We start from the raw sequence: 13,615 nt of genomic DNA on the forward strand, positions 1-13,615 counted from the left end.
GCTTGAGAAGCTTGAGAAGGAATTAGGGAGGGCAGAATAGAAGCACCTGCTGCTTATCATTCCTTCAGAAGCCTTATTAAATCTTTGGTTGCTTCAAGCTGTGGGAGAGGTTTCCACACTCCCAAACATCAAGGAGACTCTGATGATCCAAAGACAACTGGTACCTTTTATGAAGCAGAAAAAAAGGAGGGATCTTGACAGGTGATAAATTTAGAAGCATCCCTCACCCTCTCAGTATCTCCCCTTGCTCTCTTCTGCAGCTAGACCACACCTAGGCTAAGGAAGCACCTAAGAAAGGCTCTGCAGGATACTACAAGTCCAAGAGCTGCCTGCAGCTCCACTGGAAGATACATTTTTCATCACCCAACTTAGAACCCACACTATTATCACTTCTGGCCTTGCACAGGACCATCCCCAAGAGTCAGACCATGTGCTTAAGAGCACTGTCCAAAGGCTTCCTGAACTCTGTCGGGCTGCTGCTGTGACCATTCTCTGTGGAGTCTCTTCCAGTGCCTGGGCACACTCTCTGTTGTTTTCTGGATATCCAACCAAAACCTCTCCCAATTCAGCCTCATGCTGTTTCCTTGACTCCTGGTCACAAGAGTAAAGAGGCCAGAACCTACTCCTCCTCGTCCTCTCACAAGGAAGCTGCACATTGCAATGAGGTCTCCCCTCAGTCTCTCCTCCACAGGCTAAGTGACCTCAACCACTCCTATGTCTTCCCCCTCAAGGCCTTTCATCAACCTCACGGACCTCTTCTGGACACTCCCAAATAGTTTCATGTCTTTCTTATATTGTGTCACCCAGAACAGCACATAATATTGAAGGTGAGGCCCCCCAGCGCAGAGCGGAAGGACAATCCCCTCGCTTGCCTGGCTGCCCATGCTGTTCCGGGTGTCTCCCAGGACAGGGCTGGCCCTCCCAGCTCCCAGGGCACTGCTGACTCCTATTCCACTTGCCATTGACCAGGACCCCAAGCACCCTTTCCATGGAGCTGTTCTCCAGCTTCTCATTTCCCAGTCTATACACACAACCAGGGCTGGCCTGTTCCACGCGCAGAATTGGGCACTTGTCATTGTTAAACTTCATGAAAAGTTGGCGGTTGCCCATCTCTCTAATTTGTTGAGATCTCTCTGCAAGGCCTCTCTGCCCTCAAGGGAGTTGACAGCTCCTCCCAGTTTAGTGTCACTGCCTTTGAGTTGGGGGTTTTAGCAGAAACACCCCAGAACTGGAAGCATGTTGCACTAGAGTGCTGTGCATAAACTGTGCTTCAGTAGAGCTTTGCTCCCCACATTGCCTCTGACCTAAAAGCAAAGCAGGCAGACCCTGAGAGCAAGGCCCCACTCCTGCTCCTCCAAATGAACTCTCCACCACTAGGTACAACCATAACACAGCTTCTCCTTGTTATCGTACACCAACATAAACTTTCTATCCCATGCACTCTCTTTATGTCTGTCAAATTTCTGTACAACCCTTCCTACGCCTGGGTATCCATTCACCAGTCCTTTCTGGCCTATGCATAAACATCATTGGAGGAACAAAACCAGAGGAACACATTCAAAGAGTATGTTCAAGTTCAGATTCAGTCATCTAGAGCTTCAGTAAAAAAACTCACACTCTAAAGTCAAACAGCCATTTGAAAAAATATTCCTTGAAAATTTTAGCACAACAATAGCTACATCAAAAATGGTGGTATTTTAAAATACTTAAATATATAAAGGCAAGAAACAAAAAGTAGTAAGAAACACTACTGCAAGAAATGCCTGTGACATACAAACGTTTAAAAAAATCCAAAGCAATTAACATGCATTAAATTGGTTAAGACAGAGAAAGCAAATTATGTGATTTGATATATTAACACTCTTGATACCTATTTTCACACACTGGAAATAGGTCTTATTCTTGTTTTGGTTAATTTTGTCTCATTTCCTTACATTACCAGGCTTTTCCTCCTTTCTTCCTTCCAATTTTTTTTGTTCCATTACTCAAGATTCTTGCATCTTGGTCTTAAACACTGGTAAGTCCTCACTGAGTAGTTAAAAACTACACTTAAAAACACTCATCCTTCTTCGTTTGGTTCTTCCACCTAGCATTCTTTTGAAAGCCCATTTTCCCAGCTATTTCTTCCTTTCATGGAGCATATTCTTCTCTTTCGTAAACAGGCTGAGAAAGCTTCCAAAAACCATAGAAGGCTCTATAGCCTGAACTTCTGAAAACACAGGGAACAGTAAAATGGCCTCACTGTACATAAGTATTTTTCATACATCCTCAAGCAGTCAGAACTTATCATGGATAGGTATTTTTAAAAGTATATCCAGAAAGTGCATTCAGGATTGTCCTTCTTTTGGCTCTGAAAGTTTTAAAGACATGGTTCCTAGATCAAAAGGAAAGGAAAAAAACCAAAAACCTATGCAGGTTGGATGGAAAACACGTCTTTGGAGATGAAAAATGAACTCCATGGAGTACTAAATTAATCCGCGGCACCACCTAGGAGAATATCATATCCTTGGTAAGCTTTACAAGTTTCAACTATTCCCTTCCCAACTGTAAAAACATCCTCTGCCAGTGACAGAGTGATAGTATTGCTTTCCTGACTAATCATAAGGGATACTTAAAGATTCATAATACAAAACAGGTGCACGAAATATGCACAGAGTGGAACGCTTAAAAATTCAGACTTCACAACAGTTCAGTTATTGTTCTGGGAGGTCTAAATCAAATCACTCAGCCAGGGCCTAGAATAGTTCAACACTCTTCAGGAAGACTTTAGTAATGAAAACTTTTTACTGTGCTGACAGTTGTTTCTCACATGTCCATCACTTAAAGACAAAATAATGCATCCACTGTGAAAACTGTACCTATAAAGAGGAGCTGTCTTTGTTAACCTCTAATCACAGTTGTTTTATATAACCACATCCACAGTGTTTTCAGCCACTGCACAATTATCCACAAACACAACTAGAGATGCCAGGTTGTGTGATGTATGGATGGCTGTAACTGAACACCAGGCAGGGTACCTCAAATGGCCACACACACAGAGGCAACCAAAACCTCTGCTAGCAGGATTGCAGGAGCTTTCATTCATAAAGGAGTGGAACTAGGTACACTAGAACAGGAAGGCCAAAACATCTGCAAAGCAACTGCTTACCATAACCAGAGTAACAAAAATCAAAATCTAGGGCATGGGAGAGAGGGAAGCGGTGCATCCATCTCTCTCTCCCTGTACAGAGGGGGCAAGTGATGCGCTTTCCCTGGCACAATCCAAAGGAATCATTATTATAGCTACATCTCATTTAAAACAGCAGTTGTTTTCCCTCACTGATGAATGTTGCTCATTTTGTACTAAACCATGCCTTTTTTTTTTTTTTTTTACTAGAAAGATGTGACTCCACAAGGTTTACAACAGCAGCATCTTTAGCTGCTGTAGGAAGGAACTCAGTAATGATGCAGAAACTGGAAAGACATAATAGAGTTGTAAGAGCAGTGTACATCTGTGTCCTTTTGAAAAGTGGTGACATCTCTTAGGAAGTCAGAGACAATATTTGGGAGCATGACTAATTACAGTTAAAGCAACTTCAAAGCAATGTACAACTAGCAGGGCTGCCCGGTCAATCAGTCGGATTACGTGTCTTTTTCTTGGTTTGTTGTTTTTTTAATTAAAAAAACAGCTGAAAGAAAACCACTGGCAAAAATCTCTTCAATTACTCTCTTTTCAGAGACTGCCTCCTCCCATTCCTGGAACTCAGCTGCATTTCTGTTGCACTCACAGATACACATCACATTCTCAAATGCTTACTGCCTCCTTGTATCAGTGTACCCTTATGTAACAGTCAATACAAATTTACAACAAAGAAATGAGACAACTGTTCTGTTATTGCCAGCTCCATATAAGTGAATGTTTCCAACCTGACATCAGTATTTCTCTTCTGTTTGTACTAATCTTAAAAGTACAGCTTATCTTGAACACTAAAGACTGAGGTTAGGAAAGAAACAGCTGAAAGGAAGTTTCACTGGAAAACATTTAATTTTAGCAGGTTTATTTCTTTGATCAGTAGATAATGTAAGGTTTGTTTACTATACTGAGTTTTTATAAGCCAACATTGAATTGCTACACTTCAAACTTTACTGCCAAGACAAATAAAATGTAATTCACCATAGACAATGTTTCTAGGCTACTGAATAAAGCCAAGTAAACAACACACAACTTCCCCATTCATTCTCTCAGAAAGTAGAGATCCTCTGTCCTCAAAACAAAACAAGAAAAAAAATATGGTCACTGATAACTCTACTGCTAATTCACATTAAGGATTTTTAGGTGAAAATAGTACACCTCTCTCTTTTACCCAGTAACAAGGACCAGAAGAATGACCTTCAAAATGTATTTGACTTGTCTCCTCACATCCTCACACCCTAGTCACTGGAGTCTGTGGGGTTTTATTACCTATTCAGTCCAATAAAAGGAAGATCCAGTGACTGCTTTTGAGTTCTCATTCCGGCATCATTCTGCCCTGCTTTATTTTCAAATTATTTAAACTGCAATTAGTCCTCCAAGCAACTATTCAACTCATAAAACACAAGAGTGATCATAATCTGAAATACCTAAAGCTTGACCTTCCTTTGGAGCCATTTCAGCTAAAATCCTCCTCCTCTCAAAGGAAGGAAAGGGGCATCTGCATTCATCAGGCAGACTCGACTTTCATTACTTTTATCAACAACAACCTGTCTTAATACAACTCTGCCAGATAATTAAACTACCTAACATACTGATGTTTTCATCACGAATTGCTGCTTTTCATTAGTACAATCATGTTCTGAATTTTTATCTTCCAAAAAGTCATATCCATATATCTCTGGTTCAAAAGTGCTGGAAGCCAAGACAGGACATGCAGATGCTTCTCCAGCTGCTTTGTCTGCCTTAGTCTTTTTCCTAGGCTTGTGCTATCAGTCCTTGCTGGAGGGAACACCCTGACTCAGACAAATCTTTACAGGACCCAGTATGGCTGTTATAAGGTTGTGTTCTTGTTCTGATTTTCTTGCTGCTCTAATGAAGGCTTCAACCATCCTTTAAATAAACTATTTCATCTTTAAATCACTTCTTCCAGCTCTCCATTCAGGTTTAAAGAATCAGCATATCCAAAGAGTTGATACCGATAATTTCTACCATTGCACAAATCTTGATGTACTCAATGAACTCCAGAAATAAAAATAAATAGGACATGACTCACAATATTCAAGACCAGGCTAGATGGGTGTCTGAGAAACCTGAGGTAGGAGAAGGTATCCCTGCCTAGGGCAGGGGGATTGGAACATGATCTTTAAGGTCTGCTCCAACCCAAACAATTCCATGATTCTATGATAAAAGCCTTTTACAGAAAAACCCCCCATGCAACCATGCAAGTGTTTTAATCGTGTTAGTACTTTTCAATACAAGGGCTCTAGGTTCTTTCTTTTTAAAGAATTTTCAGAGATGGGTCTAGTTCTGTAAGATGCTGCTGTTCCCTGAAGAGTAACTGAAATGTTCTTAACCCAATTAAGTCAGTAGGAAGTTTAATTTTTAAAATTAATGTTAAATAATGTAAAGAGTTATGAAGCCAAATATCTCCTATAAGTCTAGTTTCTGTCACATGCAACTGAGTCAATGTGACTCATTCTGTTCTTCAGATTTGAGATGCAAGTGTTGCTTGTTTCAAAAACTAAACAAAAAAAGTTCAAAATCTCAAAACTACATTCCTTGCACAAGACTTTGCATTCATATGCGTACCAGAACTGTTTGAATTAGTGATCACAAAAAAACAAACAAACAAGGAAAAATCAACCCCACAAACACACACTTTGAGCCAGCTGGCTGCTCTACCACCACAGAATTTTGTGGGTAAAAACTAATTTTGGAGCAAGTTTGCATATTAAGCATAACAATTTGTGAAAAGCAAATGACTGCTGATACTCAAAACAACATTAAGTAAGTGAATTTCCATTTTTATCTGCATGAAGTTTTAACTGTGCACCAAAGCATAACAAATTCTCCATTTCATCTGCCAGTTATATTTTGTATGTATTTAAGAACAGATCCCCTGAGAGAAGGAATACAGTTTTTCTCTTGCAATGCAAAACACTGGCATATGCTCAGGGAACAAATTCAGGATAAATCAGTAGGAGTGACAAAGTAACAGGAGTAAGTGGGAAGATGGCAATGAGAAGAAGAGAAGCTACCAGCCAGGCCTCAGATGAGAAGATGGGGGATAGAAATTTTCCTAGGGACCACAGCAGAACAAGCAGAATTTCTGTGACTTTTGAGTTAGAGCAGTGACCAAAACCAGTCACAACAGGAAGGATCCACCTGCAAGAACATGACAGATGAACTTTTTTTAATTTTATTCTATGTAGGTGTTTGATTGCTTGTACAAGTACCACCAAAAATGTAAATACTCATCATCACCAAAACAGATTCCAGACAGAAACTGTTCTTTAATGCTATGTGCAGCCAGGAACTTCTATCAAAAGCTTCATCTTGGACTGTGCAATGCATCTCCTGGTGGAGGCAGCAAATGGAGGCACACAGACAAAGTCATGTAGTTCCCTCCCTATACAAGCAGCAAGTGATGAGGGAGAAGTACCTGAACCATCTTTCCTCCTAATCCATGCTCAAAAAATGCCAAAGAGAATGCAAAAAGTTCTTCAAATAGAATGGCCAAATATGAGAAGCAAACTTTTTTGTACTGGTTTGTATCCCAGTCTCAAGCTAGATACTGTCAGGATGTAGAAAGTAAGGCAGCACCTTCAACATTTCAGAACAAGGCACAGACACATTAATGAAAACGCAATGTCTTTTTTAATAACTTTCATTGACCCAATCCCCTGTGTTCTGAAAATATGTAACTGTAGGCTTGCCAAAGTGAACGTGAAGATCAAACTGATAAAACACAAGATAGAGTCAACTGATGTGCAGATTCGTTCATTTGAAAAAACAAATAAACCTTAACAGTAATTACATCTGCTCATGATTAATGGCAGCTGCCCAATGGAGTCTTCTTGATACGAACAGCATGTAAGGGTATATACAGTCTCATTGGAGTACAGATTTTTCCACTGCGCAAATGTGAAAAAGATTTCTGGAAACCAGTGAATGCAAAACTATGACCAAAAGCTCCAGTCATACTCTTGCTATTCCGCTGTACTAAAAGCAACTGGATTCTCCATCTATGAACATCACACAGGCTTCAAAATCCAACATCCATCATATTAACTGATTCTCCCAAGATAAAAACAAAAGCTGAAGTCTAACATCTGCTTTCCTTGGCAAACCAATCTGAAAGTCTATGCATTTGGGAGGGTTTTTTAATCATCATAAATAACCCCCAATCAGATGAATTAATGGTGCTGCCTTGTTTTCTGGACAAATCTTTATAGAGTCCCTGTAACTCTTCTTCACTTTGTAGCACTCAAAGGAAGGGTTTAAAGAATTAGAGGGATTAAAAGGTCTGTGTGCAGATGCAGTCTGTGATCAGCTGGGATCACAGAGACAAGATACAATAGGCTGACATGTTTGGGGTAATGCAATGGAGGGATACAGGTTCTTTAGGAAGGACAGGTAGGCAAGATGAGAAGATGGGGGTTGACCTCTCTGTGGAAGAAGAGTTGGAATGCAGAGTTTTGCCTGGGGATGGATTATGAGCTAGCTGGGAGCTTACAGCTAAGGACTGAAGTATGGGTGACACTGCAGGGGGTGTGTGCTACAAGCTGCCGAACTAGGCAGAACAAGTGGACAAGGGCTTCTACAGACAGCTGGAAACAGCCTTGTGCGACCAGGCCCTGCTCCTCATGGGGAGTTTCATCCACCCTGGCAGCTGCTGGGTGACCAACACAGCACCATGTAAGCAACTTAACGCTGGATCGCTTACATGGTGCTGTGTTGCTCTCTCTTACACAGGGCTGGATTGCTCGCTCTCTCTGAGAGCACTGATGACAACTCCCCAATAAAAGCAGCAGAGGAAACAAGGAGAGGAGCTCTTCTGGAACTCAATCACAACCAAGGAATGTGGATGTGAAGGTAAAAGGCAGCCTTGCCTAGTTCATTCTGAATTTCTCAATTTTTCTGGACAGATGGAATACATACTGCAGAAGTTCCAATCCTTAAGAGGCAGAAGGTCAAAAGAACATTTGATCCTCTGATAAGGAAACCTCAGAAACTTCCCAAATATTTGTAAATTCCTTGGCAACAGCCAAAAGTCAGAAAGATGCACAAACATAAAGGTTTCCCCCTAGTCAAAATTTGATACTCTTCCAAGAGTCCCTACGTAAAGCTCTGGATGAACTCTTCCTTTCAGCTGCTCAGCTAAAAAGCCTAGATCTTAAAACAAGCCAGAAATGTTTCATCATTCAAGAAAGCTAGTACAAAATTTCTGCATTTTCTGTGAATTAGAAGCTTGATTTCCTTCCCCCCAACCAACACCAGTTTGGATTATGGAGCAAAGCAGAACCTGTAATAAAGAAAACATTAAGCATAGAGAAGATTTTTCGGTTGCCTTATTCAAGTCAGTGCATTTGCTTATGATGCAGAACTGCTTCTTGAGGAGTATCACCAGCTGCCCAAGTGTTACAAAACAGCAGCACCCCTCTTACATAATTGTTGAAAAGAATTATTCTGTAGAACCTGTAAAGCATTACGTGATTTTTACCCTCACGGACATTCATATTCCTATGCAAACTGAGCCACAGTTAAAATGTTATAGAGAAAAATACATGTTTTCACATAATGCAGAGGGCTGAAGCAAAACACAACACATCTACAACCACTGTCAAAAAAACATTTCTTGGCAATCTGAGCATTTTGAAAGCCAAACCATGTCTGGACAAGCACTACATGCTGAACTGTTTTTGAATGATCTTTCTACAAATCAACATTTGGCTTGCAGCAGATGAAGTGATTACATAACTTTGAAACATAACTGAAATATACCTTCACGATTTACTACATCTGGCAGCGCCACCTAATTCTGAATAATTCCACCCTTCTTTTTCAGAAATTGACAGTATATGAACACTGAAATAAAAAACTCAAGCACTGAACTTAGTAGCTTCTCATATGACCAAACAAATTAAATTTGTTTAAGATGAAAACCATTACTGAATTCCATTTTCATAAGATATTGGGCTTGTGTTTCTGGAAAAATGTATATTTTATTGAGCTCTGTACAGACTTGCTCTTTTTAGTAGAGATTTTTGTTTTGGTTTTATATCAAGGAGGATGATCAAATTTCCGTGTCACGGAAAAGCAGTGCAAACAGTTTTCAACACTGCCAGATCACCATCTCCTCCAGTAAGCCTTCTGAGAAACAGTGCTTTAACCAACAGCCCCCATAACATAATTTTCTGCATTTCGATAAGCCTTACCAGCAGATTTGCAAGTCCCAATTAACACTGATAAAAAGAAAATTGAAACCAGGCCTGTAGCAACCCCTAAAAAGTCACAATACTTTCCTCTTTGTACCTTGCTTACTGGAGGTGCAAGCTAACTACAGATTGAACTACCTGGCATTGGTAATTTGGAGCTACAAACACTACTGCCTTGCCTACATTTTTTGCACATTTTGATCACCCTACAGTCTATCTTCTGAATGTTTTCTTAATTTAAACTACCAACAGACAGTTGCCATACATGTCAGCCACACACTTCATTAAATCAAGCATTAAATAAAGATTTTGAGCTTGATTCATAAGTGGTAACGGCAAAACCCAAGACAATGTGAGAAACCAAACCACTGAACTGTTACAGTACCGCTGATGTTTTTTGGAAGAATATTCCCCGGTCTCTCCTTGTGCAGTACAAACTGCAGTAGTAGCTCCCAGTAGCTGCTCAAAACTGATGAAAAATCGGGTTAAAGCTCTGGGAATATCTCCCACCTCACAAACGTGGAAAGCTCCCTATAGCTATGCATAAGATCATGTCAGCAATACTACATTAAAAACTAGATCATCCTTCAGGCTCTTTCATATCTACCCTCTACTATTTATTTATTATTATCTTTCTTTTTTCCAGTTAACTGAAAATAAGGCAATTAACTCTATATAGTATTGCCAGTCCCCTCATGAGTAGAGTTATAATCATTTTGGATTGAGAAAGCATTTCATTCTCACTGTTGGAACAACTCTCTCTCCCTAACACTTCAGGAGCAGTGACACAGCAGGGCTGCACAGCTCATTTGAGGATGGCAATCTCCCCCTTCACACAGACACAGCAGCTCACAGGTCCAAGCACTTGCATGTATCAGGTGCATTGACTGGTTTTCAGAGCAGGAGGCCTTCCGACACCTTGCAGAACCTTTCACTGTGACCAACCATCACCCAAATCCAGGTTCAACTGCCTGAAACCCTTTACCCAACAGGTAAAGTTGATGTTAAGAGCCCTAGAGGGACTTCACTTATTTCCTAAAGGTCTTGATTTTAAAGGGAAATAATATGCTGGAAAAGATGTAACTGAAAACCAGATCAAAACAGCCACACACACCCTAGCACACAGCTGACAGTGGGAACATGTACCTTGCCAACTAAGACAGACCAACAGAGCTGATCGTGTACAATATGGCTTTGTTGGAGGGTTGCTCGTGAAAAACAGGCAATAAAAATCAGTTACTTATTACCATGATAGCTTAAAAATGAAACACAGTGAACTGACTGCCATAAATCAGGGGAATGATATATGGAGAATGCAGCAATTTCTGATAAAGTGAGCTGTTCTCCAGAATGTTTCCAGAAGACAGCAGTATAAAGCTTACCACAACTTGTACAGCACACTTACAGGAAACTGTTACTGTAGCAGGAAAAGCAAATTAAGAAATAAATAATTACATGGGTAAGTAGCAAGTCTGAATACAGATACAATGCTATTGGTGCATGGAGTTCAGCTTTGCCTCAGATTTGCTCATTCATTTTGGGCAAGTCACACAGATCTCTGTAAATACGTTTAGATAGGGATATTTGCACTTAGAGCACTTTAATCTCTGGAGACGAAACATTACATGAAATGTAAATGCCACTACTTACAGCTTACTGCCTTCAAATGACAGCTGAAATGTGCATTCCCCATTTATCATCTGACAGAATCAACTCAAAAGCAGTCTTTCATGTATGTTTTGACAATGTGTGAATGTTAAGCACAGCTCATGGTATGTTATCTGGCTGTCAAGTATGACCAAAAAAATTGTTTAAAAACCCCTACAGTAAAAAAAAAAAAAAAAAAAACAAAACAAAAAAAAAAAACCACCCTCACCAAAGAAAACCAAATCAATGCAAAGCAAGCCTCCCCAGCTTACTTGCAGGAGGGTTCCATGCACGCTGTTGTGTCGCATGCCGTGAGCGGCAGAGTCTGGGAGCCCCCGCAGCAGGGCCAGCGCCGTGTGTGCAACTTCATTGGCCATAACGAAGGGAACGAGGGCCCGGCCCGACATCTCCCGGCAGCGGTACACGGGGGAGTGCCCACACCTGGAAAAAGCAAAGACACCTGCTATCTGTCAGCCAGCAATCCACCGGGCTGCCTAAAACAGCCCAAAGGACAATGCAAGGAAAAGTAAAACAAGTTTCTCACAAATCCAATATACAGCCTTCTCGGTAGTGAAAGGTAAGTCATACTAGAGCTATGCCAGAGGATTTGTTCTCATTCACAAGTTCTGGTGTTTACATCAAGGAAAGAATGAAAATAATGCAATAATGCCATTAAACAGTATACAGTCCTGCAGCATCTTTCTGGATGTTTATGTTACTTACCTATCACATTCAAATGTGGTAAGTTTGACCTAAACTGTTAGCTCCATATTGTTAATTGGATGTTTCCATGAGAACACAACATGGTGTCTACTGAATTTTGGGCCAAATGTCCCACATTTAAAGGCAGGAAATAAAAGACATACTGGAAAATAATTTTCCATAACTTATAATTAGTATCTAACCGAAAAATACTTTTTACTTTAAAAATTAACTGCTAAGACGCAAGACTCTCCATAAAGCAAACGCCAAAAATAATCTTGTATCTTTCAGTGCTATTAAGGTTTTGATGACAGGCTGTAGATTTACAAAAAATACATGTAGAATGAGCTAACAATAACACATTAACCAGTCATGTACTACTTCAGTAGCATGTATACTGAATTGACATGAGTAAGAGTCCTTCATCAGCTAAGTAGGTTAGGCAAATTCTTCCGAGGCCAGCAGCTCTTCCACGTGTCCATTTTGGTAATGCAGGTACAATTCAGCCACCCAGGAAACCGAGCAAACTACTACAGGGTTTAGACAATAAAAGGCCAAATGCCTTAGGTGATGGAAAATGCAGCATGGGCTGAAGTTATGCTCTGATACCTCCCAGATGATTGTGATGACTCGAGAGACTGCCTTCCCTACTCCAACACTCTCATCCCTTTCCTGAACTGCTTCCTATGCATTTGCACCTTACACAAGTCCATGTAGATGAGATTATCCCCCGCCAAAATGATAAAAAAAACCCCTGCAGTGTCATACCTACATTTTTAAAAATGAAAAGAAATTAAAAGGGATTCTAAATTTTCAAGTATCTGTAGCAAATTTAAATCAATTCTCAAAAAGTAGTAGCTTACTTTAGTTTACATGAAAGAAATACAGAAAACGGGTTCCATCTTGAAGCAGCAACCAAATTAATAAGGGTTTGAACACTAAGAAACTAAACAATCTTAAACTGAAATAAATCATATTATGTCATGGCATGCCTGAAAGATTCAGATCTCCTTCAGAGGAACTAGAGAGAGGAACTACCCCCAGAACAACAGGTTTTGAGGCAATTTGCACCCTTGAAAATAAGGTTGTAGGTTCTATTATGTTTTTTACAAAGATAATCTTTTCATTTCCTTTTCACAGACTGGCCATCCTTCACAACAGGATGCTAAAGCAGAACTGTCACAATTAGAAGCTCTGCCATAGGGAAAAGCTTCAAGCCTGTATTGACAAGGTACAAGAAGAAATTCAGTTTGGTTATTCCTAAAAGGACTTCCCTTTTTAAAAAAAAAAATTAATTCTACTTCACAGTAAACCGAAACCTAAGAAGTAATTGTCTGCAACCATTCGTTCAGCTCTGCTGAACGACGTTTTCTTAATTTTGTTTATGACCTTTTACAGATCCCAAGGAAGCTGACATGTTTTCACTGGAGGAGTGGAAAATGGGTAAAATTCCAGTTTCCTCTAACTTGTGCAAGGGTACTTTCCAACACTACATGCTTCAAGAGGGTTTTTTTTCCTCAAACACAATGCAATAAATCACATACTTTAAAATAACTTGACTTTAACTTCTTTGTCTTGTAAGAACATCAAAGACTTATAACACATGCACCTACATATATGGAGATACAGTATTTTACATGCCAAATTTTGTTCCACACTATTATTTCATCAATTTTATTATGAAAATAGAAGTGACTCCTCTATATTTAGAGAGAAGAAAATAGTTCCACACTACAGGCAAAATTTTCTCAGCTGCCTGAAGTCCTCCTGCAGAGCAACAACACAGGTGCCGAGTCATGGAGAGCTCCCCCAGCCACGGACCCGGCTCTGCACCCTTCTGTGCCTGAGGGAAATGCAATCTCACAGCTCCTACCCG

The 13,615-nt window shown here is 40.1% G+C and overlaps 1 protein-coding gene across 9 annotated transcripts in view; it reads right to left on the minus strand.

The window, feature by feature from the left end:
• The window catches only part of THADA (THADA armadillo repeat containing), a 150,310-nt gene that overhangs the window by 74,895 nt on the left and 61,800 nt on the right, over positions 1–13,615 (minus strand). For 6 of the 9 annotated variants that reach the window (XM_040059335.1, XM_040059336.1, XM_040059337.2 and 3 more), the window contains exon 29: positions 11,310–11,478. In XM_040059335.1, the coding sequence (XP_039915269.1) occupies positions 11,310–11,478 (169 nt within the window). Of the gene's footprint in view, positions 1–11,309; positions 11,498–11,636; positions 11,664–13,615 lie in introns of those variants that run through there. The other 3 variants (XR_005700030.1, XR_005700031.2, XM_040059342.1) reach the window with 2 other exon arrangements.

This window comes from Hirundo rustica, chromosome 3 (genome assembly GCF_015227805.2).
Source record: "Hirundo rustica isolate bHirRus1 chromosome 3, bHirRus1.pri.v3, whole genome shotgun sequence".
NCBI classification, from domain to species: Eukaryota; Metazoa; Chordata; class Aves; order Passeriformes; family Hirundinidae; genus Hirundo; species Hirundo rustica.